Here is a 26,613-nt window from a genome sequence, read left to right as displayed (position 1 = left end):
TATGTTTAATGAAAATTGTCTAAGTGTCAGAGTTAAAACCACGCCCACATAGAAAAATTATAACTATAAGGTGGCGCTGTGCAGGTCGGTCAACATGTTTCAGCCAGTTTGGAGTAACTTTCCGGCTTTCGTCAGGACCAATAGATGTATTAGCTACTGCAGATCTAAAGTGTAGTGAAAAAAAGATTTTTAAAAATACTTTACGAAGTAGTATTCTCCTTGGAGCCCCAATGTATCCTGGAGAGCTAATTTTTCTTTTTCTTTTCCCAGCTTTATGTGGGGAAAGACCTCACCTCGCCCGGCAACCTACTCGGGAAATGGAGGCCCCGCTCTGTCCGTCGGTACCTCTTGCAGTCATCCAAGAGGAAGTGGAGGTGCTGCTCTTGGATGACTGCAAGAGGTACCGACGGACAGAGCGGGGCCTCCATTTCCCGAGTAGGTTGCCGGGCGAGGTGAGGTCTTTCCCCACATAAAGCTGGGAAAAGAAAAAGAAAAATTAGCTCTCCAGGATACATTGGGGCTCCAAGGTCCAAGGAGAATACTACTTCGTAAAGTATTTTTAAAAATCTTATTTTCACTACACTTTAGATCTGCAGTAGCTAATACATCTATTGGTCCTGACGAAAGCCGGAAAGTTACTCCAAACTGGCTGAAACATGTTGACCGACCTGCACAGCGCCACCTTATAGTTATAATTTTTCTATGTGGGCGTGGTTTTAACTCTGACACTTAGACAATTTTCATTAAACATATTTTTTGTTTAAGTAGTCAATTTTAGCTTCACTTTCTCCTGAGCACTGCACTTAATCATCTTTCCACTCTTTGAATACTATCTTGGCTAGAGAATACTTACAGATCCATATCCGCACCGTCTTCTGGATGGTTGGGGCGGCATCAGGATCATGTACCAACTCCCACATGACGATACTCCGCCAATAAGGGTGGTCGGATGGGAATTTCTCAGCCTGATATGATTCATTCTGCATAGTTGTTAGTCATCAGCCTCTGTATTAACACACACTTTAGACCTAGTTTCTCTCTTTTGTAGTTTATATGAACTGCTCTCAACATATTTATCTAGCAACTCATGACAAAGGCCACATCCTCGACCAGGTTTGGACCTCTAACCTGGATATCTCCTCTCCCCTTGTTCTTCCCTGTCCTTGGTCGGACCATTCCATTATTACCTTCTCCTTTGCCGTTACCACTCATGCTAGTCGTACCCTTGAAGGCAATCGTCCAGCTAGGAACTGGAATAGGGCTGACTTGGGCTCTTTTGTCACTCTACTTAGAGCCTCTTCCCCACCTGAGTGCGATTCTCTAGACACTCAGGCGTTAGGCCTGCAGCGCTGGCTCGAATCGGCTAGTGATACTGTAGCCCCTTTTAAACAGGTCAGGTTAAAACGCCACTACGATGCGCAAAGATGGTTCTCAGAGGAACTTAAAGTAAAGAAACTTAAACTTAGACAGGCTGAGCGCTGTTGGCAACGAGTTTACACTCCTGACAAGAAGCTGATATTCACGACCCTGCTCAAAGACTATAAGCTAGCTATCCTACAAGCCAAAACTTTCTATTTCTCCAAGAAAATCGTAGACTCAGCCTCTAAGGCAAAAGATATTTTTTCCATTGTTGAAGAACTTTTGCATCCAGATAGGATTACTATTAAACCCCCCCTCCCAGGCACTTTGTTATTCACTTAATTCATTTTTTATTGCAAAAGTGACTAAAATTAAAAATAGTATTTCTTGTTTTGCCCCTCCTGACTCACCCACTCCAGTCACCACTCCTGCCGTTCACAATCTTCAGCAAATTACACAGATACCTCCTATCTCGGAGGACGAGTTTCTAACCCTGTTAAATAAGGTGACCTCTGGCTCCCCCATTGACTGTTGTCCCCCCCATGTCCTGCGTGAGGCCTTTACTGCCTGCCCCATCCCCCCTTTGACTCTTCTCAACAACTCACTCAAAGTGGGCCTAGTCCCTAGCTCTTTCAAAACCGCTGTTGTGGTGCCCATTCTCAAGAAGCCCAATGCTGATCCTTCCCTCATGAACAACTTTCTCCCCATTTCCCTACTTCCTTACCTCAGTAAAGTTCTTGAGACTCACGTCACCCATTTTCTGAGCTCATTTATTGAACACTCGCAGTTCCTCGACTCTCAACAGGCCGGGTTTCGACCTGCCCATTCAACTGAGTTGGTCATTCTCTCAGTGAAGGAGGAGCTGCGGAGGGGCGCGGACTGTAACACCAGTCAGGCTTTGGTGCTTCATGATCTGTCGGCTGCCTTCAACACGGTTGACCATGATATCCTGGTCGGCCGCGTCGAGGAGGCCGGCATCCGGGGATTAGCCCTTGATTGGGTTCGCTCGTTCGTGAGTAACCATCACCAGGCTGTCCGTCTCTCTCAGTTCTCCGCTGACAAGGTTGGGTTGACGTGTGGTGTCCCGCAGGGTTCCTCTCTTTCCCCCCTCCTTTTTAATTTGTACCTTACCCCCCTCATCCGGTCTTTACGAGGCAGCAATGTCACTGCATTTAATTATGCAGATGACATTCAACTGATCCTCGATATTGACTCCTCGGACCAATCTATTCACAACTTCCAGTCTACTCTGTATCATATAAGCGATTGGATGGGGGCAAATTATTTGAAACTTAACCCCGATAAGACCGAACTGGTTCTTATCGGGGGCACCTCCAATCCATGGAGTCCTAATTTTTGGCCTACCCGCTTAGGTCTCCCCCCTGCCCTGCTGACTCTGCTAAAAGCCTTGGGGTGGTCATCTGTAAAGACCTTTCGATGAAACCCCAGATTAATGCGGTGGTTTCCTCTAGTTTTTTTCACTTACGTAAAATCCGTAAGATATCCCGATTCCTCACTACAGAGGCTCTTACCCTGGCTTTATTGGCCCTGGTAATTTCCAGGCTAGATTACGCCAACTCACTTTATGTTGGCATTCCTGCCTATCAGTTGAATCGTTTGCAGCTGGTCCAGAACCACGCTGCACAATTGATTTTTAAACAGCCCAGGCACCAGCACGTCCGTCCACTGTTAAAAACCCTTCATTGGCTCCCTGTAGCCGAACGGTGTAACTTCAAACTGGGCTGCACCATCTTTAAAACGCTGGCCGGCCTCGGCCCAGCCTTCATCTCCTCTCTTCTCTACCACTATGCCCCCTCCCGTAACCTCCGATCCTCCCATCTTGCTTTACTTAAAACATCCACCTTCAAACTCAAGAAACATGGAGGGCTCAGATTCTCGTTTCTTGCCCCTTCTTTTTGGAACGCACTCCCCTTAGAGTTTAGGCTCACCACCTCTTACCCCCACTTCAGGTCTCTCCTGAAAACATACTTGTTCTGTAGAGCACATAACTAGTTATTTCTTCTGCTGCTGCTTTTGCTTTCTCCTATCTGTCTCCCTATTGCCTATAGCGCCAAGAAACCGGTGGGTGTAAGTGCGCTCTATAAGAATTTTTACATTACATTACATTACAGCCTGCCACCAGAGACAAGTTTCTGACCTCCAAGGGTGATGGCCACCACTCTTAAAACAGAAACAAAGCCTGCTTGGGTGGAGGGCATTCACACACCCTCCCACAGGATGACATGCTGATTAGCATTCTAAGGCAGGGGAGCTTCAAATAAGCCACCGCCTTTGATAAGCGAGTCTGGCTTCCCTCACAGGACAGGAAGTTGACCCCCTTTGTCCAGAGATCTTTGGCACCTGGACAGGCAAATAAATATCTAGTCTGGGAGGCATGCCCACCCCCAGGCTAGTACCACCCCTAAGGTGGGCTACCTGAAGTGGATACAACTTTTCAGAGTTAGCCATCATGGCAAACTTAGGGATTCTGAGACAGGGTTATGCCTACTTCCCACAGGAAGTGGTCATATATTTATTTATTTATTTTATTTATAAAACTTCTATAGCGCACAAATACCTTACGGTGTCTCGGCGCTGGAAAGTACAGATCACAGATTACAGAGGGTTTCCATAAAGAAAAGTTTACTGATTAAAAAGCCAGGTTTTAAGGCGCTTTCGGAAAATTAACAGTGAGGGACTAGGTTTGATGAAGGGTTATATACAATAATTGCCTTTTTGAGGAATTCTGGTCCAGTATTGTTCAATGCCTTATATATAATACACAAGGCCTTAAACTTTGTACGGCTTCTGACCGGCAACCAGTGCAGTTGACGAATAATGGGAGAGATGGATGAGTACTTAGGTGAGCCGGTTAGGATCCTAGCAGCAGCATTTTGAACAAGCTGTAATTTGTTCAGAACTTGCTCCTGCGCGTTCAACAGTAAGCCATTGCAGTAGTCCACCTTAGATAAGACCAAAGTAGACATTACGGTCTTTCCTGCATTTGGGGGAAGAAATGGAAGCAGTTTCTTTACCATTCTTAGGGTAAAGAAAGAGGCTGAGACCACCGCGTTAGCATGGTTGACAAAAGCTAGCTTATTGTCGAATAGAACTCCCAAATTTCTGACTTTAGAAACTGGTGATGGAGGGGTTCCCAGCTCCGAGGGCCACCAGGCTGGGGACCAAGACGGGGTCAGTTCACCAAATACCATAACCTCCGTCTTGTCAGAGTTTAGCTTTAAACAATTCTGGTCCATCCAGGTGCTGATGGCTCTCATGCTCTCCTGAAAGTTCACGGCTACTGCTCCTCCATTTTTGTGGATCGCCAGGACCAGTTGGGTGTCATCGGCGTATGAGGTTAGTCTAATGCCGAATGACTTGATCACCCTCGCCAAGTCCGACACATAGATGTTAAAAAGTGTCGGACTTAGCGAGGAGCCCTGGGGAACTCCACAAGGCAGGGTGAAATTTGGAGAGCAGTAACAACTCATCTTCACGGACTGCTCTCTCTCAGCCAGGAAGGAAGCCAGGAGTGCTCTGGCTTTGCCCTGAATGCCAATTGCAGCGACACGGTCGATCAGGATGGTATGATCGACCGTGTCGAAGGCTGCAGACAGATCCAAAAGTATTAGGACCGCTGCACCCCCCTGGTCCATGATTATCCTGACCTCCTCTGCTGCCTTTATCAGAGCAGTCTCAGTCCCGTGACCCTTCCTGAACCCGAACTGGGTATCATCCAGCAGCTCGTTCTGGTCGATGTAATTTGACAACTGTAAGTTCATTGCCTTTTCAAAAATTTTTGATGGATAAGGGAGCGAGGCAATAGGGCGTTAGCTATTAGGCTCTAATGGATTTAGGGATGGTTTTTTTAAAAGAGGTTTAACAATGGCCTTTTTCCAAGTTGAGGGGTAATCACCTGTCCGAAACATAGCATTGCAAATGTTGGTGAGCACCGGAGCTATCAGCTTGGATAGTGGTTTAAGGATGAGTAAAGGACAAGGATCCAACGGTGAGCCTGACTTAACAGTGTTCATAAGCTCTTCCATAGACAACTGAGATAATGGGGAGAAAGCCTCGAAAATTGGGTTTGATGACATGAGCGGGATCTCTACATATGCAGATTCGGCGATAGTTGTTTTAGTGAAGTTGTTAAAGATGTCGTTAACCTTTGCCTTGAAGAATTCCGCTACCTTATAGCAAAAAATTTGAGATGGCTCTATAATGGAAGGAGCCGGTGGGTTGGCTAATTTTTTGACCACCTGATATAGCTGTTTGCTCGAATTTTGAGCTAATTCTATTTGTGTGCTATAGAAATTACATTTTTCTGCAATAATAAGTTTTTTGTAGCTCGACAGAGCTTTCTTGTAGGTGTCTCTGTCGTTGTTATCGTAATTCCTACGCCAGCGCCTCTCCAGATTTCGGCATCGTTGTCTCTCGAGCCTTAATGGTTCAGAGAACCAGGCCGCAGAGGGTTTGGTGCGGTTTGGCTGCATTTTTTTATTGGGTGCTAATTGGTCAAAGGCATTGAGCAGCCAGTGTCCATCATTATTAGATGCTTCCTGAGGATCAGGTACGTCTTCTGGTATTGTGGATTCTAAAGTATTATATAGGACCGTGGGATCAATATTTTTCCAATTACTACATTTAATCTGAGGGCATGTGCTAGGAGGAAAGTTTTTATGATTCCTGACTGAAATAGTAAATTTAACTACCGAGTGATCTGTCCATATAAGTGGGAGCACTGAAAGATAAGTGATATAAGAATTATTTGTGAATAGACCGTCCAAGGTATGACCTGCTTGATGAGTGGCTAAGGAGACCCGCTGTTCTAAACCAGCGGCCGAAAAGTCAGAAATCAGAGTGCACGAGTCTTTATCTTCATGGTTTTCTAAATGAAAATTAAAATCTAGGTGGCATAGTGACCCCAGGGGTAAGTAGCCTATTGGCTACTACCTCTCACTATTCTTAAAGACCCTAAATTGAGTATTTAGGGGACCCCCTGATACAGATCTTCAGATTTCTATGGACCAAAAGAAGAAGTGGACAAAGAAGAACACTGCTGAACTGAGAAGAATGACTGACTGCACCTGTCCCTTGTGGAGAATCTGACTCGTCCTACCGCTGCGCAGACCTAAAAAATCCAGGACTGACATTGCTTTGCAAAATGCCAAAGAATCTCCCTTGGAGTAGAAGAGCTACGCCCCTGCAGCCACAGGCACCAAAGACGCAAGATGCGGTCCACCTAGTTGCCGCTCCCCAGCGAGCCAGATGCAGCAGCACCCCAGGAAGAAGACCATGTGCTCCTGAAGGTTGGCTATTGGGATGTGAAAATGGGTATCTTGCAGGTCTATCGAGCATCGCCAGTCCTCTTGACGGAGTTGAGAGAAGGTCTGAAAATGGGTCTGTATTGGTTTCTGGGTCCTTTCTTCTTCACCAGAAAATAACAGGAATAAATTCCCATTCCTCTCAGGTGAGAAAGGACCTTTGCCACCAAGTGTTTCTGCAAGACAATGGATACTGCTTGTTGCAGGTTTTCCCGGTGGTAAAGGGAATGTTTCTCAGTGGAATAGATGGTGGAGAAACTTGAATCTGAGACATTATCCATGCTTTACAATATTCAGAAACCATTTGTCGGTTGTTATTCTTTGCCACTCTTTCAGAATTAAGTTCTACTTCCCCTTACCAGAGTAGGCAACAGAAGAGAGGGAAGAAATGACTGACTATTTGCCACCCGTAGTTGTAGTGGAACATAGACTTCAACAACAGTGTCCTTCTCTGCCTCTTGACTAACGCCGCTGTTGAAGTCTATGTGGCTGAGATGATTGTTCTTGCTGTAGTCCAATGAAGGATTTGAAACCTCTGGTGGAAACAGCAGCAGCCATAGGGCCTATAGGAATGTCTACAACATTCTCAAATTTTCTCTAATCTGACAGCTTTAAGAGTAGCGAGCTCGGACTTAATGCTAGACACCTCTTTGTCAGCATGAGAACCAAACAAATTGCTACCAGCAAAGAACATGTTGGGAATCCTGTGTTTGGCTTCCGGTTTCGAACCTGTGAGTCTCCGTCATGATCCATGATAAACGCCAAAGCGCTAGTCCATGACAATAACCATGCATTGCTAGATTGGAGGAATCAGCTGCAGTGCTGATAACTTAAGTTTGACACCATCATTCCTACATTAATAATCTTCTGAAAATCCTGAAACCTGTCTCTTGGAAGATCTCCTATGAACTGTTGGAGTCCCAAAAAGATCTGTCATGGCGTCCTAGGAGAGCTGTTGCACTAGCAGCTTTCACGGAAACTGCAAGGTTCTGTAATCTTTCTGCCCAATGAATCCAATTTCTTGCTCTCCTTAACAGGAGGTACTGTAAAAGATGGGGCCATGGCATGACATTTTCAAGCTGTAGAAACAATGACTGATAATGTCTGATATTGGATCTGTGCGACGAAAAGACAGATTTTGATACAGTGATCTGTATTTCTTTTGCAGGCGTGATGAAGCAGGCTTCACGGCAGCAGGAGTCACAAAAGTTCCATCGCTGGTTCTAAGATGCCTGGAACCAACAGAAGCAGTTGTCTAGCTGCGGACCTTTGTGAAGTGTCTCAAAAATATTCGACCTGTAATGTAATGTAATGTAATGTAAAGAGGTTTTTATATAGCGCAGCCTTCACTCCAGCGAGCATCTCAGCGCTTAGAAAGACTAGGCAGTGGTGACAGGCCGCGCTGAGTCAGCTGAGAGTCAGATCAAGTATACTGATTCAGACTAAGCTTTTACATAAAACATCGGATAGACTGTATATCCATGTTTTGAGGGTCTTTCTGAAAGCTGCTTCCGATGTGATTTGGCGGAGGGGCAGGGGTAATTTATTCCAGGCCTTTGAGCCCAGAACCCCCAGAGCCTTTCCTCCTCTAGTTTTTAATCTGAAATTGGGGATGGTAAGGAGGTTGGCTTTTGCAGATCTGAGATCTCGTGGGGGGGTGTAGTGTTTAAACATGCTCTGGATGTAGCTGGGTCCTCTTCCCTGATAGGCCCTGAAGGTGATTAGGAGGATTTTAAAAAGGACCCTTTTTGATGTAGTTGGTAAATCTAGAGGAGATATTCTTGGAGGTAAGCGGGCACAATCCTGAAGATGACATATGATAAGACTGTGAGGATCTTGACCAGGATGTAGAGTCTCTTCTTAATCTTCAGTGTGAGCATCTGTGAGACCTTGAACGATGACGATGTGGGATCTTGATCTTGACCTGGACCTATAGGTGTGAGGTCTGGTGAGTTGGGAGCGAGATCTAGGTTGCCATGGTGTGTGTGCCACTGGTACAGTAGACTGTGGTGGCTGAGATGGAGAGACTGGCTGTACTGGCAATGGAGGTTCTACTGAAATCGCTGGTTGAGGTGTTTTGAGGAAGAGGAGGAGAGCATTGTGGAGGAGTGGATTCCGTTGGAACTCGAGGTGGTGCTTTGAGAATCCGTATTGGTCACTAGAGAGGTGGGCCTGGATGGTGAATAGGCCAGGAAGTACTCTGAATCAGACTCTGAAGGAAGTCTGCATGCTTTCATCCCCAAAAGCCACTGTTTAGGTCAGAAAGGTTGTTTTATCTTGCGACGTCGAAGTTCTTGACATCACTTTTCTCCTCAACGTCAAGAGTGTTCTCGATGTCGAACCAGCCCCTTCAACTTCCTCTATGTCTTATTCTGTTTTTCAGCAGATCTTCTCTTTTTAGATCTCCCGCTGCAGGTGTCTTCAGACCGTGACATATGGACACTGGTAGAGGGAACAGTTTCTCCTCGCCCTTCTGAAGTCTCTCCAGCCAAGGAATCTTGTCTTCTGCGGTGGTCCACTTCACCATGGAGATGAATCTTCTCTCTTCCTCAAAGTGCACCTGGAGAGGGTCTTGCAGTGGTGACCCGTCTTGGGATCATGAGATTCGGGTAAACATAAGATGCAGATCCTGTATGGGTCTGTTTTTGTCAAATTTCCGGCCGCACTCTGGACAATTCGCAAAAAAGAGATTCAATTTTCTGAGAAATTAGATACATTTCCTGTCAGGAAATTATCTCAAATATTTTACGCCTTAAAGGACGCCAGGCTTTAAAAAGTCTGAGATTAAAATTGTTGAGGAAAATACTAAAATTGTTGAGGAAAAAACCTTTAAAAAGTCAGAGCTCTGTTCCAGGAGTCATCAAAAGGCGCCGGAAAAAAGAACTGAGTGAACTACCACCTACAGGGCATGATGACAGTGAAGGTCAGGAGGTCTTAAAAGAACAGTGTCCTATTTACATTGTTTTAATGCAGCAACCTATGCAGGCTACATTGCTATGCATTACTCCTTATCTTACTTTAAAAAGAAGTTTAAGGTGTTAATGGAGGGCGTTTTTAAAAGGTCACTTTTATTATTTTATTTTTTTAAGGGTATTTTCCTTCAAAATTATAACGTAATTTAATAAATATTGGCAACATAGGTTTTTTTAACACCTTTATTTTGCATTTTAGCAAATTAATATGTCACAAGGAAACATTGCCGGTTTTTAAGGTTTAAAACATTAACATGTCTGTCACATATGTTTCCTGTCCTTTCTGAAGTAGGGCAAAGTGGATGTGACTTTGAAAGAATTGCTAAAGGGTCCCCCCACGTAGGTAGGACTATTCAGTGCTCATGATAATCAATGGAGACCCCTTGAGAGAGAATTGTCTGCTATCAGCAGAAGGCCATCTATTCAAACACTCCTGTTACCAGAGGTAGGATGGGACACCATGAGATTTGGGATTACTTTTGACTCCACGGTTACGGCAACAAGAAACTGAAAAATGCTCCAAGATCTCTTTGAGATCCTGCACCACCTCTTCAATGACGAAGATCATCTGGGCAGCCACAGGCACCCTATAGAGCTCGAAAAGATGAACCTGCATGTGAGTTCGGAGTGCGAGAATCCAACTACCAGTCCAGTTGTCTGCCCCCTACATTTGTTCCCTTCTTGAAACTCCCTATCCAACATAAAATGCATAACCACCACTTACCTCAGCAAGGTGTGCTAGCAAAGCAATGCTCTGAACGGTTTTACCAAGGCCCATCTCATCTGCAAGAATCCCATTGATACCCTGAAAAGAAACCCACATCATTAGCATCTTTCGATGAGTCAGCACAAAGATAATTTCCTTCATCAACTTGTGTCTCACATTTAAGACACCAATCATTCAAAAGATTTCCCAAATGATAAAACAGAAAAGGAGTTATTTCACTCTCAAACAGACACTCCTGGTTAACGTAAATACATACAGTTTCAAGTATGGCAACATGTTACAATGTTGGTAAAAGTCTGATTCACCTTTTTACTAAACGGTATCTCCATAACCTTAGCCTTAATTATGGATTTATACACATTTTGATTATGTGGGGATATACACAGAATTGTAAAGGAATTGTGCATGTCCAACGTTGTCTAGTATGTTGATTTATTGTAGTAGGCCAGCCCAATTCTCGTTAACTGCGCATTTCCGCCCTCCTATGTATGCAAACACATGTGATACCTGAAAATGTGATCTGTTTTATTTTCTTTTTATATATGTGCTTATTCTTTTAAAACTCAATAAAGGAATTGATTAAAACCCACAGATTTAAAAAAAAGTCAAAAATAGTATGCACACCCAGGTGAATAGTTTAAAACACTTCTAGTAGTCCATTACATTTTCTTTAGGCCATCAATGTTAGGAAGTACATGCATACGTACAATCTATTCAAGCATAGTACCCTATGCATAAGTACCAATTTATATTTAGGAAACTTGATAGATTTGACTATTTCCTCAAAAAAAATTATTCTGAAACAAAGACTATTTTCCAAAGAGGCATTATAAAAAACATAAACCCTGCATCTATGTTACTGGTTGCTCCATCTTTTCCTACTTTCTGCACTACTTTCCTCTGATGCACGTGAGTAAAGTTAGAATGTGTGGGAAATATATTTGAGAAGCTTTGAAATCTCAAACCCTTTAATTAGCTTCCTTTCATGGAACTGTGAAGCATATCTGCCCAATAATTTGGATCCAGCCCTTTTCTGAGCTTTCTGGTATGGTTAGTCCTCAATTTAAAATGGGAACTGCAGTGCTACACACATAATACAAAACCAAGGCTGCAGGAGCTACTCATGCATTGAATCCAGAAATGTGAGGGCCCTGAACACACATGGAAAAAAACACACAACATGAATTTCAATTATGATTATTCTGACATATTAGACACCCTGACTGGATTGTGGTGATGACCATCCCCTCATAAAGTAAACAACTAAACAGGAATATCGCCTTTATTGTAGTGCTAATTATGTTTTAGTAAATGTGATGTTACCTGTTCGTATAGGTGAGCCAGCCAATTCATGCCTTTCAACTGGTAACATTTCAGCTTGCCATTGAAAAGGGTTGGCTGCGGAATGTCTTCTCCAGCCATGATGGATGGATTTGCCAAACTGTAGCTCTCTCCAAACCCCGTGCCAGACTTATTGGCAGCTCTGAGAGCAGCTGCCCGACTTTCCCTTGCGTCATCATCAAAGGACCTTGTCTGAAAAAGAAAGCAAGGAAATTAGGCATCACAGTTGCAAGGGTGCTTTTAAAAAAAAAAACGTTTTTATTATTATTTTTTAAAACAATTAAGTCGCATTACTTTGTTTGTACACATTTCAATGCAGTTACAGCCGTCGTGAAAGGGTGCTTTTGATTGCAAAGGCCCTTTTATTTTCATCATGTTGCACTTACTCTAGTCAGAATGTACATTATGTACCCACACTCTTGCATCTCTCATTAGTAGTAATGAAATTATCAATTTAGTTCAGTGTGTACATGTGCTGCCTCTGAGTTCTCATCAAAAACATTTTAAGAACAGAGAAAGACATTGAGTGCCAGAACACATAATTCTTAGAAACAAAACATTTGCAACTGCATCCCTTTCAAAACAATATGTAAGAAAATAAGTCAGAGTTCAGAGTAATGGACAAAAAAGTCAGAGGATACGAATTAAGAAAAATGCCAATCCATTATTTAAAGAAAACACACAGTAGTTCCATTCAAGGTATAACACATTTGGTGGACATTAGCTAATGATTTTGATGACTGTATACCAAACGTTAAACATGTTTTTCTTTTTCAGAAACAAACTGCTAATGCCGAAGTTTGCTTCTGAAAAACATATAGCTAGTGACCCCCACAACATGGGAGCTGGGATATTTTACCATGGATGTGGGGACATTTTTCTTTTGTTTCAATTGCTAGGGCAGGTAATGTAATATCTTTCCTCTGACATTCCCTACTAAGTCGGGCATCGGAGGAAGATTTCCATCCACTGAGACAGCGGGACATTTGTCGACTGAAGCCTTCAGGTTCGCCCGTCTCTAAATGATGAGGGTGGACCAAGGGTTTGGGAGAGAGGGTATTCTGATGCCTTTAAGACAAAGTACCAAGACAACCAAAGTCTAAATCAGGCCCAAAGTTTAATCATTTCTTCCAGCTCTTCTAGTGGGCCGGAAGAAGAAAACACTGGTATGTTTAGGAGTGCCACGGTTAAGTTTACTATTCGAAACCTAGTCTGATTCTCACCTTGAGTGTTTATTATTTTCAGTAAAAACTATCACAAGCTATTCTACTTTGCATTCTGTGTCATAATTTCTTTCTGAACTAGATTCCCCAACGATTTTAAACATTAAGTACAGCTGCAATTCACTTGCTAACTGTAGCTTAAGAAAATAGCTGTCCTCAAGCCTGTTAGATGTGTCCAGGAAGCAAAATTATTGCGTTTTAAGGGCCTGCCCTTTTATTTTAACGGGTGGCAAGTCTCTTCTATAGAACCGGTTTTAACTACTTCACTATACTATTCATTGAATATATTGTCAGCTTTGTTTCGATTTCATACTCAGATATTATGCTAAAGTAGCAAACCTAACAAGTCCTGACTGAAATTCACCGGTTGCCATATGCTCTGCTCATGACTTCACTAGGGCATCACAAATTACATTGGTAACATCATCAATGACCTAATATATGATGTTAAATGACATTTGTGTTGGTGTCTGTGATTTCATGGTCAATGTAATGAGCAGAACATTGTGGTAAGGGAAATTAAGTTACAATCCTACCCTTAGAAACTACAGAACATCTTTAATTATGTGCCACAATTATAACAGCCCTTCAACCTTTAATGGAACGGTTAGGTTACTTTTCATGAAATAAGGGGTGGTCCTTTTACTTGGCATTGAACCTTAATGGCCAGTCAGCCAGTCAGCTATTTTTAAAGAATAGTATGGGATTTGTAACGTATTGCATAGACAAAGTTTAAGTACAACTATCCAGACTGCATCTGTACATTGTGTGGCACACTCATAAGCCAAAGACAGCCAATGTAGTTTAAGGGTATATGTTTCTGGTACAGATTAACTCGATTCAAAGTTTTTGCATTTTGTGTAATGCTTACACATACCCAAAAGAGAGCACACCTTTGTTTGCAAAAATGCATGTGGTCCCTATGCTTGGTGCACAGAATGCACACCCCACATTCTACTGCTGCACATCGTCTTCTATATAGATCCAGACATAGAGCAACAAAAGAGCGCTTTAAGAAAAGTTACAAATAGTTCATTTCAAATAATAATATGTGTGAAAACGCCAGCGGTTCGGCAGGCCCATAGTATGCTCCTCCTCGCTTAACATATGCCATGAGCAAGATACTCACCCGAGCCTGATGTATCTGGTATGCATCTTCTGCATTCTTCAATGCTTGTGCCTTGTAGTATTCACTGTCTGCAACATGAACCAAAGACAAGTAAGTTGCACTACAACCAAACTATTTGGTACAGGTTCACAAGTTAAACCATGACAACATGGGTCTGAGAACTCATCAGAAATAGTTTTTATTTTGTCAATATAAATTATTTACAGAAAGTGTTTTTGTTTTTTACAGAGGCGCATTGACATAAGAAGCAGAATATTAATCACCGTCTAATCAGCATAAGGAAAAATTGCCTATTTCCCCGCCATCATAATCTTCACTGAATTCAAAACAATTAACACCTCACTTGAAAAAAGCACTTTTCGACATACTATCTAAAGCAGAGATCTCCAAAGGTAGCGTAGAGGCTACAGTTAGCTCGCCAGTACCCTAGAATGAGCTCCCAAGAATATAGTTGCGCGCTGTATAGGGTCTAGACACATTGAATTAAGCAGCTCAACTCAACACTAATAGCGGCAGCCACCCTAACCAATGTCAGGGCCACACAAACGCACATATTGACAGCCTGATGGAGTTGCAAAATGACCAGCTGTTTCCACTCTCAATTTTGTAAAGTCACATGGAGATTGTCACTTGCAAGGCACACTCTATCAGTCACACCGAGGGTGTGGAAAAAGTTAAGATGTTCTTGGAGTGGTTTTACCCGAAATTAAAAGGACATTTTTGATAGCAAAAAGTGATATGCTGATGTTCGTTGCAAAATGATTAAAAATCTCAAATATATTGAAGTTGCTTTTTGAATGGTAATTCGTGGTGTGTTTGGAAGATTTAAAACTCTTTGTATCAGTGGACACTTTCTAGTCATGTGGGGGCATTTCATAGTGATAACACGTTTCCCGACATTGCTGTTGGTAAAACCATCTTGAGTTGGAGTAGACCGTGTTCTGTAATACCATTCAGTTTTAAATATCATCCTGTCAAAATATAGCACCTACAAATCGACAACCACACCTTCATGAAGGTAAGAATAAATATAAGTAAATATTTACATTCCTAACTCCACATCTATTTATCATAAAGATATGACTGTACCTATCTATTATACATCGCTTCAAGGTACTTAGAAATGGAGCAGCTAAGAATAGATCTATACTTGCCTGTGTTTAAGAACCTTCCCAATATTATATAAACAGTATTCTCAATATGACATTTTGGCTGACGGTATTTTGTCATTCAATATCGTGACCTATCAGGGTGGTTACTAATATAATACTGCCAGTTGTGGTCACTATTATGGTTGTATCTGATGTGGTCATTATTCCACAAATTATCAAGTTCATTATTGATAAGAAGCAGCTCTCATTACAGAACAGGTTGGAGACCCCTAATCTAATGATGCATTATTTTAGAGGTAGCCAAATAGACCTTTAAATGAATGACATTTTGGCAACAGCAGCTTCTTTGTTAATGTCTTTTTAATTGAACTAAAGGAAATGGGATGATAGGCAACCTAACGTTTTTGCACTGTGCATTTAAGCCAGTCATTATTACCTTCCAATCACAGAGGGCAATACTCTGGTTGACACGAGATTCTTTTTTTAAGCTTTGATTGGCTACCCGATTACAAAGAAAAGATGACCACTTATCCCTGCCAATACAAACTTAAGTGTCATGCTGAACAGCACTGCCATTCTGTGCACTGCTACATGTCATTTAGGGAACCATACCATAATCCTCCTGTGTGATGTTAACGACAACCCCTCCACCGATGTCTATTTGCCGCTGGGAAGAGTTGTCATCCAGCTTCCGTAGAATCTCTTCCTGTATCACATCAGACTCTGAATCTCGCTTACGGCTCATGAAGTGGGCATAGAGCTCCGTTTGGGTGATCAGAAAATTCAGTTTCCGCTGTTGTCTCTTAGCCTGAAAGCAAATGGAAGAGCCTAAATGAGGCATTTCAAACAGAATAGATCAAACTAAACGGAAAACATCCCGAGTTTGAATATTTACAGGAATATTTTCTTCTGCTTCCCAAAGTACAAAAACGAACAATGCACAAATGTGAGAAGCTGTTATACACAGTCTCTATTAGCCACACTTACATTGCAACTGGACTTTCGCTTCAAAACCTTTTGCATTATTATTTGCTCTATGATCACAGTTTCCCTGATAACACGTTTTCTTACATTCCATTATCCCTATATCCAGGACCAAATTGCAGACGGTTTTCACTCCAACAACTAATGCTAATCCCAGCCAAATTTTTAATGTAGTGTTTCTCACTTTCATGTGTCCATCAGTTTACTTCCACCTCTCTCTTTTTGTTCGGGCAATATTTTCCATGACTCTCTTCTAATTAGCAAGAAATTTACTATAGTATCTAAATGACTACCTGCTGGTGGATCTTTGGACTTTGGCCCCTACCACCTTAAGTACTGAAGGAAAACCCCGGAAACCTCTTGTATGTAACTGTATGCAGTATATGCCTTTTTCCCCATATGAAGGACCCTGTAAGCATCTGCTGTTGGCATATAGTGCTTTAGATTCACATAATTTACATAGGTTCACCATCTAGTGTTGGGCTCAGATGATTACAAGTTCTTTTTGTTCCAAGAATAGTTCTTCGAGTCACAAGGCTTTGTGACTCCTCCTCTTGGGAATACTGAGCCCGATCATCGACACCATCTTCAGATTGTTTTGTCGTGGGTAGGTGAGAATGTAAGAATGCTGTATATGGAAGCATTGAGATGTCCATGTATTATTATGAAATAAAATGTGTGTATTTGAACCTACACAAGACTTTTTGGGCGAGTAGGGATTACACATGTGAATCTACAGCACTACATGCCAAGAACAGATACTTACAGGGTAAGCAACATAATCCGTTCGAAACATGTGTGCTGTAGATGCACATTCTGTGCATAGACTGTGAAACAGTCCCTTGCCTCAGGCAGTGGTTAACTTGTGGATATTGTAGTTGTCTGAAAAATAGTTTTAAGTACTGCCTGACCAACATTGGCTTGTTGGCATGCAAATTCATCCACACAATAATGTTTTGTGAACGTGTGTGGAGTAGACCATGTTGCTGCTTTGCAAATGTTAGCAATAGGAATGGTCCCTAAAAAAAGCCATAAAAGCTCCAATTTTTCTAGTGGAGTGTTCTTTTGGCGCATCAGGTAAAACACGTTTAGCATATGCATAGAATGTCTGGATACATTTAACTATCCATCTTGAAATGCCGGATTTTGATATTGCATTCCCTGAACGAGGGGATGCAAAGGCAACAAACAATTGTTTTGTTTTTTCTAAAAGATTTAGTCCTGTTGATGTAATACATCAGTGCCCTTTTTATTACATCTAGAGTGTTTAATGCCCTTTCTGCAACTGTATCTGGTTGTGGGGAAAAAACTGGTGAATCAATGGATTGATTGCTATGGAAATTGGAAACTACTTTGGCAAGAATTTAGGAATAGTTTGAAGCACTACCCTGGGTTGATGTAGTTGAAAGAAAAGCTCTTCTAGAGTTAATGCCTGAATTTCACGTAGTCTTTTAAGAGAAGTAATAGCTATTAAAAAGGCAAGTTTCTATGAAACATATTGCAATTGACAAGAATGTAATGATAGGTACAAAAGGAGGACCCATTAATCTTGTTAGGACAATGCTTAAGCTCCATGCTGGGGCAGGTGAAAGTGTAGGAGGAATTATTATTTTAAGTCCCTCCATGAAAGATTTTATAACTGGAATTTTAAACACCGATATGCGTTATCTATTTTGGAGATAAGCGGCAAACGCTGCAAGATGTAATCTTATGTAAGTATATGCTAATCCTGCAGTTTGTAAATGCAAAAGGTAAAAAATAAGTGTTTGTACCTTTGCCTTTAGAGGGTTAACATTTTGCATGTGACAGAATATAACAAAGTGTTTCCATTTTGCTGCATAACTCTTTAAGAATGTTCATACATTGTTGAGGTAAATTTAAGTAACCAAATTCTAAGCTTTCAGGAGCTAAATTGCAAGATTAATTTATTTCGGATTGGGACGTCTTAGTGTTCCGTGATTCTGTGAGCGAAGGTCTGGGTTCAGGTGAAGATTCTAGTGAGGGACTTAAGACAGTTTCAGGATTGTTGACAACCATGGTTGTCGAGCCTATGTTGGAGCCATTAGTATCATGGTGAGAGATGTCTGCGAGTTTCCTGACCTGATGGAAGTAGTGGGAGAGGTGGCAAAGCGCATGCAAATATCTCTGACCAGTTCATCCCTAGAGCATTGCCTTTGGATTGATGGTGTGGGTACAAAAGCCAGATTACACCCCTCTGTCTCTCTGCTCTCACTACCCCCTCCCTTCTCCCCCTCCCTCTTCGTCAGCTTCATTTTCAGGCACCCTTACAGGCTTGATCAGGCCACGTCAGTTTCACTTTGTAGAAGCACGCCACCACCAGGGTGAGTGTTAGCTGCTCTTCTCATCTACTCGCGTCTCTGGTGGGTAGAGATATATATCACCCGACCCCCATTTCTTTTCCGTGGAGGGGGTGCTCCCTCTCTTCCCAATCCTATGTCCCTGCTTGCTCGGTGTAATCCAGTTGTGTATAGCGCACACAGTGAATTCTCCAGCAGTGTAGAGTATACCACTTTAATTCTGCATGCTTTTTAAATTTACTTATTTTGTGACTACAAGCCTAGCTTGTTGGCTATATTAAAACAAAGATTTGTATCTCAGACCTTTGTATATGGTCAGAGTGATGCATTTGTATTGCTTTCCTGTAGGGAGATATGGACTCAGAACATTTATAGTAAAAATGCAAGTTGAAATAACATAGTCGCAGCCCACATATGTTACACGTTGCAGAAATACATGGTTCCACTTTACAATGTCATGGCTGTGGTCCTGCCTTCAGCCAGCGTTTTGTTGCATGGTGAAATAACTTGATTTTGACAAGCAGCGTTCCTTGTTTTTAATGTTATAATTAACTTTGAATTTAGTCATTTAAAAAGTATATTTTACAGCCAGGAATGTATTATTTTAATATATTATAATTATCTTACATTTACTACTTTTAAGCAGTGACACTTTCTCCAGGGAGTTCTGAAATGAAGGTATTCGAACAAAAATTGGAAGGAACGAACAAGTATTGACAAAGCCAGTTAGAATCCACCTTAAAATAAGACCAGGTCATTTGGCTTTACTAGTGCTTGTTGGCATGTGAAAGCATGCATCAAGACGCATGCATCTGTATAGCCGTCAATTTTGGAGTGGATTTTCTTTGAAAGGGAACCCGTGCTAAAGTGGTTGCTGGTGTGTATGCGTGTATCTTTGTACGCGTGGTTGCACATGCATCACTAGCAAGTCGGCTACGTTAGAATGGCAAATTAAAGGGAGACGGTAAACACAAGTGCCCAATGACAAATTACGCGAGTGGCTAACCAGCATTTTGCAGCTGCCTGGCCCTCGTAAAATACAGCAGCAGGTGAGGGCGTTGTTAAAAAGGGGCGGGCAGAAAGAAAATGCATCATTTTAGAGTTCAATAACCAATTTTAAAAAACTCTCCATCTCAAGGATACACCTTGTTCATCCGATTAGAACACTGAGGGAAATGATCCTCCCCAGGATGAGGTCCAGAACAGGGAGGAAAGTTATTGAATCGATATAGGACAACCGAAACGAAGCGATTCAATCGCGGAAAAGGGGCTTGGACTCCCTTTATTTTCACCATAGAACTGTCTGCAGATAACTTCTGACCATAAATAATTGACTCCTAACACTGGCATTTATAATGCAACAAACTATACTGACTGAAGTACATGCAACTATTATGTTTGCACTTGGGTTTTTCTTCTTTCTTTTTTAAAATAATAAAAATATTAACACAAAAATTTGCTCCTAGGTTTGATATTAAACCCAAAAAAATGTATGTGCCTTAAACTATGAACTCGTACGTCTTTTTCCTTCTTCTGTGAAACCACGGTTTCATATTTGTATAAATAGCTTTATTTCAGCATCTATTTCCCAGTAACACGCAGCCACTTATTCCTCCTCTTGTTCGGTTGTGCAGTGTTAGCACCATGGTTCTACAATAAAACTATGCTTAAACCATAAAAGCATCCAGTGGAATATACTGACATGCGGCTGCAAGGGATTATCTTTTGTCGTTTGAAATCAACGTATAATTCTAACTCATTTAATCACGATCTATTACTAACTAAAAAAAATAACTCTTCCAATCACTCTCAATAACTATATCACACTCTCTCTCACTAACAAACTCTCACACTATCTTTCACAAACTAACAAACTCACTCACACTAAATAAATAACTCTCTATCACAGACACACTCACAGTAACAAACTCCCAGTTACAAAAAAACCTTGTATCTCTTAGACAATAACTAACAAACTCACTATCAAAAATAAATCATTCTCACTAACATACTCTCACTAATAAACTCTCTCACTAACTAAATATCACATTCTCACAATAACTACAGTAAAAAAAACACTCACAAAATTTAAAAAAACATATCCAATAGGTCTAGCCTTACACACATTATAACTGTTTAGACATGCAAAAAGTAATATTGTTGCACCAATATTATTAATCTCCATAACTAAATAATTAAAAGGTAAAAAAAAAACATACCTATTAGCTATCCATTCGCATAGCCAATAGGTCTCGCATTTGGGACATTATAAGTATTCAGTTATGCAGCACAATACCCTTGCAGCAACAACAGCAACCGTTGCATAGATAAACACTTATAAGGTCCCAAAAGCGAGACCTATTGGCTATGCCAATGCTTGTTGTAATAATGGAATGATCTCTTGGAGAGTGACCATATGGAAGGGTTCTGATATGACGTAATGATTTATTGGTCTGAGATCGAGAAAGGGTTGTAGGGACCCATCCTTTTTGGATATAAGGAAGTATAGTGAATATACTCATGTACCTTGAAATTGTGGTGGAACTATTTCTATGGCTCCTTTTTGTAATAGAGCTGAGATTTATGTTTGCAGAAGGGTTTGATATTATACAGATAGTTTGTGTTTGCAAGGTGGAATATTTGGAGGAGTTATGAGCTCCACACAATAACCATATTGGATAATGTCCAAGACCCATTGTTCTGTTGTGATTGTTGAAAAACTGTTAAAGACGACCCCAGACATGTGTGAGATGGTCTGGGAGAATGGTAAGGAAGTCATTGTGTGCTAGCATTTGACAAACAGGTGTTGTTTCCTCTGCTTCTTCCTTTAAAATGGGTTCCTCTAAAAGAGCCTCTGTAGAAAGTTCTAGGTGTAGAGGTTTTTCCCGGATTCTGGTCTTGTAACCCAGAGGTTATCTGTGTTGACAGTTTTGGCACCTTGTTTGTAATATGGTCTACGAAAAGAACCACTGTAGGTGTTAGTTTGTAGGGCTCCCAAAGAATTTTATACCTCTGTGTCCTTTTTCATCTTTTCAAGGGCTGTGTCTACCTGCGGGCCGAAAAGATGTGCCTTATCGAATGGTAGATTTAATATGGCCTGCTGTAGTTCAGGTTTAAATCCCTACACCCTAAGCCATGGGTGCCTACGTATTAGGATACCTGTGTTTATACCCCAAGTAGTGCTGTCAGCTGCATTTAGTGCACATTTTATAGAATTTTTACTAATCACTATTTCTTGACCCCTCTTTTTGTGCTACTTTGGAAGATGTTTGAGGAACCCCTCTATTTCGTCCCAGCTGGCCCTGTCATACCTTGGTAATAAGTCTTGACTATTGGCTATACGCCAATGATTAGCTGCTTGTGCCGCAACTCTTTTACCAGAGGCATCCATGAGCTTGGATTCTTTCTCTGGAGGTGGTGCATCTCCATTTGTTTGCGAGTTTGCTCTTTTCCTTCTTTGAAGCTCGCCTGCCTTAGAATGATAATCAGCAGGTCATCCTGTGGGAGAGTGTATGAATGCCCTCTACCCAAGCAGGCTTTGTTTCTGACCTGAGAGCGGTGGCCCTCCACCTTGGAGGCAAAAACTTGTCTCTGGTGGCAGGCTGGCGTGAACCAGTCAGTCAGCACATCACTGGCTGGTAGGTTTTCAGGGGCCGTCTTTAAGGTGCCCTCTGGGTGCATGTATTAATAAATCCAACAGTGGCGTCAGTGTGGGTTTATTAATACGAGGTGTTTGATACCAAAAATCCCTATCTTCAGGGAGGCCATGATGCTGGTGGGCTTACTCGTTTTCGCCAGTATCCAGCACAAGCTTTTAAAATGTCTTCCCGTGTCATTTGCAATATGTAGTAATAGAACTAGAATTCGCAGGGGCATAACTGCTCATGCAGTAGACAAAATCTTGAATAGAAAATCCTCCTCTATAGAATATTTATATAAAGAAACTCGATGGAACGTTGCTGCATGTGCTATTAGGTCCAGATAAGCATTGGCGTCATCAGATGGTGATGGGCAAGTGGAATACAAGTCAGGATCAGTGTCTGCTTGAGGCTCAATATCATAAATATTCCAAGGATCCCCTGGATGTGTATCATCTGGGATATACTGATCCATCCCTATTGTAGACTGAGGGGATGTGTTACCTGTGAGCGAGTTTGTGGAGGAGGTGTTTGTGGTAGTGGTGAAGTGGGATAAGGATTTTGCAATGGACTAGCTGCATCAAATTGAACAGGAATGTCCAATACCTCTTCAAAACTCAACTGCTTCTTAGAAGTGCGTTGTTTTGGTTGTTATATTGTAATTTTCTTAGTTCCAGGTTGAATTTGCAGTGTATTTTATTTCAGATCGAGCTTTTGCTGAAGTTGCTGGAGAATCTGCTCCACTGGTAGTTTTGGACCGAAAATGAAACATTACGGTGATGGGAACTTCCATTTCGACAAAGGAATGTTCGGTTCAGAAATGTGCAGTCTCGGTTTCAGTGCCAAGACCGAAGATCGAGGTGTTATGACTTCTGATTTTGAGGAGGTGGAGACCCCTGCTGTAGGCTGAACTTTCAAAGCCAAACCGGAGGGCGGGGCTTCGGAGTCATATTTTGGGAGCGCGCTATGGTTTATGTGCAGTGGCGGGCTATAAATAGGTTTTTTGATAGAAACCGATGGTGTGGGTTTAGGATCAGGGGCAGAGATACACAACTGTCCGTTGTTTTTGTGCTGACTACAGAACAGTCAAATCATCTTTGGATTGGGACTCTGACTTGGAATCATGTATGGACGGTGATTCCTCGTGTGGTGCTGTAGCTTCTTCCTCCTATTCTGGTCGACCGAAGATGTCCGGGACATCGTCCGCTTGCTTACGCTGCACTTCCTGACAAACTGCACTCAGTGCGCGTACCAGTGTGGAAATGAAGAAGTCTTTGCCCAGCCAGGCATGGCCAGAGTGCTGAGGGAGCGAGCAAACGACAGGTTGTATGAGAAGTAGACCGTTTGAGACAATACAATTGAATGGGAATAAACAACCCGGAGAAAGTCCGAAGGAGTTTCAAACCGGAGCATGAGATACTACATCTGAAACCGTCAACAGGAAAAAACATTGTGAAGATCGCTCCGATGACCATGCGCAGTATTCCCAAGAGGTGTCACACAGCCTCGTGACTCGAAAAAAACTTCTTGGAACAAAAACAACTTCTTATTATCCAAGCCAAACTCCAGATGGCAGACTAATGCAAAGCATGCGTGTCAACAGCACACATGCCTTGAACATCATTACCACATAAAGACGCACTTAAGGGAACATTTTACATACCTGTGAAGTTCTGGGTGTTAAAACTTATAGAAAAATACGTTATTTTTCTAAATTGGTCTCAGGTTTATTTGAGCGCATGTCTCATTTATTGCCTCTGTGAGTATATTAAATGCTTAGCACTACCCTCTGATAAGCTCAAACTGCTCGCTCACACTACCACAAAAGAAAGCATTTGGGTTTGTTACCTGTGCCTCTATAAACCAATAAGGGCAGCCTGGACTCACAATCCAGTATACCTGGTTTTGGTGCCCTATATAGAAAGCCAGTGTCCTACACCCTTAAACCAACATTCTTAAGGGTATTCGCTTTGCTACAAATTATTAGCATTCTATATTCTACAGAGGGTTTTAAGACATGGAATTGTAAAATTGTTTGGAAAAAATATGTAAAACTGATTTTTTCATTCAATTGGTCTGGCCATAACTTTAACCAAAGACATTACCTTGTCTTGTCATCCATAAAGCCTAAAAGACATGTCATGATAGTAGGTGACTAATCACATCAGGCTTTATTCACAATAATACCATATTTTGTGACTTCTTGCAAATTAAAACACTGCAAAAAGCCCAAAATTCATGGGGGGGGATCTAATTTTTGGCTTAAAAACACAACCAGTAGGACCCCGTGGAAGATCGCACACAGCAGTTCTCAGGAATTACTAGCCAAGTGAGCAGAACAAAACAAACTGCCCCACATTCCCTTCTGTGCATGAAGAGTCAGGTGCAGCATCTAGAATTCTTATAGGAAGCAGGGTCAGGGTCGGCACCCTGCGCAGACAGCTCAATTTTCTAGTTTATTTTTCTCTGGGAAGGCTGCTCTCTTTTGGTAAAGTCAATATGATGTATTTTAATTGACTGTTTTGTCTTAACTTGCTATATAAAAAATGAGGAATAGAGCAAATGTTGCTTTCGTAGGACGATTTTGAGTTTTTAATTCATTACAAATTGAATTGTACATATTTTATAAATGTGCTCTGGCGTCACACATGTGTGCAGAGATATTCAAGTGTCTACAAATATCAGGAAGAATCCCATATAGAGAAATGAACATCCTACAAGGGGATTTCATTTACATTTTAAAGTTTATTTTTAAAAACATAGCATGGCAATATCTAAAATTCAGACAGGCAGACTGTGGGCCAATGAGAAATCGGGAGTCACAGTAAAATCGAACCAGGTCTTGTCAACACAAGCCTTTGGCTTTGAGGCACTTTCTCCAAGAACTTAGGCTAGAGATTTCACAGTACTTTGAAGGGAGGAGCTTGGACGGACCACGCCTTTTCTCCAGTTGTGTGAAGCTCTTGCAATACATGCTGTCACTCTCAGGTGTTTGAGCACTTCTTGATCTTTCATTATACAGTGACAAAAGACCGAAGATCTATAATGTCAATGGACCTACATCCAGAGTATGCAGAGTCTGGTTCCACATGCACAGAAAATGCTGTGACGGCAACTCTTTAATGGTTAATAACTGGACACAATTCTACAAGTACTTACAGATTTTGCAAGTAGACCAATACTCCAACACAAGGCTGAGATGGAAGAAGGTTACACTGCTCAAATTCTCAGTTTAAAAATGGAGATTGGTTTTACATTTTTCTATAGTTATTTCCTTGTCCTGTGGACTGTGAGGCCTCCCACAACTTCCTTTTACAGGTGAATTTGGCACATTGCTTGCAATAAGGCAAGATCATAAATGAAGGAGCAAGGTTGGTCATAGGCTTCTTGATGAATGAGGCTTGACAGACATTCTAAGATGAGGAAAGAAGTCCGGAATGTATTTATCTGTAATATTTGTATAGTGGATATCTAGCCACACGTGGGCTACAGCACTCCATGAGGCAGAAAAACATATATGACCAATGTTATGTATTAGGATTTTGTGTTTGCAATTTTTTACTTTTGTTAGGTTGAATATTTACACTGGTAGTCCCACTAATAATTGTTCCAACTAAAGTCAGTGATGTAGACTGTTTTCAGGCAGTTCTTTCCAGCTTCATCCTACCTCTCTCATCTCCTCATCCAGTTTGCGCTGTTCCAAGGCCTCTTTCTCGGCTCGCTTGCGGTGCTCCTTTTCAACTTTGTCATACTTCTTCCAGTATAGGAGCATCTCCTTAGTAAGACGCCGAGCCCGTGGTAAAGTTTCCTTGCAGTTCTTCTGAGCCTGAATTGCTGCCCTACGCACTTCCCTCATGCATTGGTGAGCCAACTGTGTGAAGGTAAATTGTTAAGATATAATGAACAACAGTGCTTAGAAAAATGCAATGAATTAAGAATTAATACAAGTCAGTCAAATACACGGTTGATGCTGGTGTGCAAATATATTTCAAGATGAAGTATAAGTTAATAATTTTCTGATCAGTTATAATAGTTATAATAGAGTGAATGCAGTGTACAATAGTTGTTACTTGCGTTAGGAACCTCTGAAATTAGGCAATACACTTTTTCTATCAAATCAAATGCATCCCACCTCTGCCATCTTCCCCACTACAGTCCCTAATTAACAGCGATACTGATTTGCTTCGTTGATCTCCCCAGGGCTTGATAAGCCACGCTGTTGTATAACACGGCCATGTATACTTTAAAATTTGCTTACTACCATGATAGCTCTGGTTACTATGAAATAGAACACACACACACACAACTCCCTTATTTCAGATCCCATTACTGTGTGAGCTATTCATTAAATATTCGTGTTTCATGGCATCTTTATAGTTCTGTATTCAATGAGTACACCATGTTCTGAGGTCTGATGCCTTATCTCTGTCCAGAGTATATGTGCACACGTGAGAGGGTTGTGTAGGCTCAAGCACAGACAACATTG

General features: G+C 41.6%; 1 protein-coding gene across 1 annotated transcript in view; it reads right to left on the bottom strand.

Moving 5' to 3' along the window:
• INO80 (INO80 complex ATPase subunit) overlaps positions 1-26,613 on the bottom strand; it is a 534,228-nt gene that overhangs the window by 312,752 nt on the left and 194,863 nt on the right. Inside the window, exons 9-13 of the mRNA XM_078659770.1 lie at positions 25,795-25,998; positions 15,800-15,995; positions 14,076-14,143; positions 11,706-11,915; positions 10,380-10,460 (exon numbers count right to left, since the gene is read on the bottom strand). Of these exons, the coding sequence (XP_078515896.1) occupies positions 10,380-10,460; positions 11,706-11,915; positions 14,076-14,143; positions 15,800-15,995; positions 25,795-25,998 (759 nt within the window). The remainder of the gene's footprint in view (positions 1-10,379; positions 10,461-11,705; positions 11,916-14,075; positions 14,144-15,799; positions 15,996-25,794; positions 25,999-26,613) is intronic.

This window comes from Lissotriton helveticus, chromosome 9, assembly GCF_964261635.1.
Source record: "Lissotriton helveticus chromosome 9, aLisHel1.1, whole genome shotgun sequence".
NCBI lineage: Eukaryota > Metazoa > Chordata > Amphibia > Caudata > Salamandridae > Lissotriton > Lissotriton helveticus.
The sequence above is the reverse complement of the archived record's forward strand: the minus strand, read 5'-3'. Positions and strand labels throughout refer to the sequence as shown.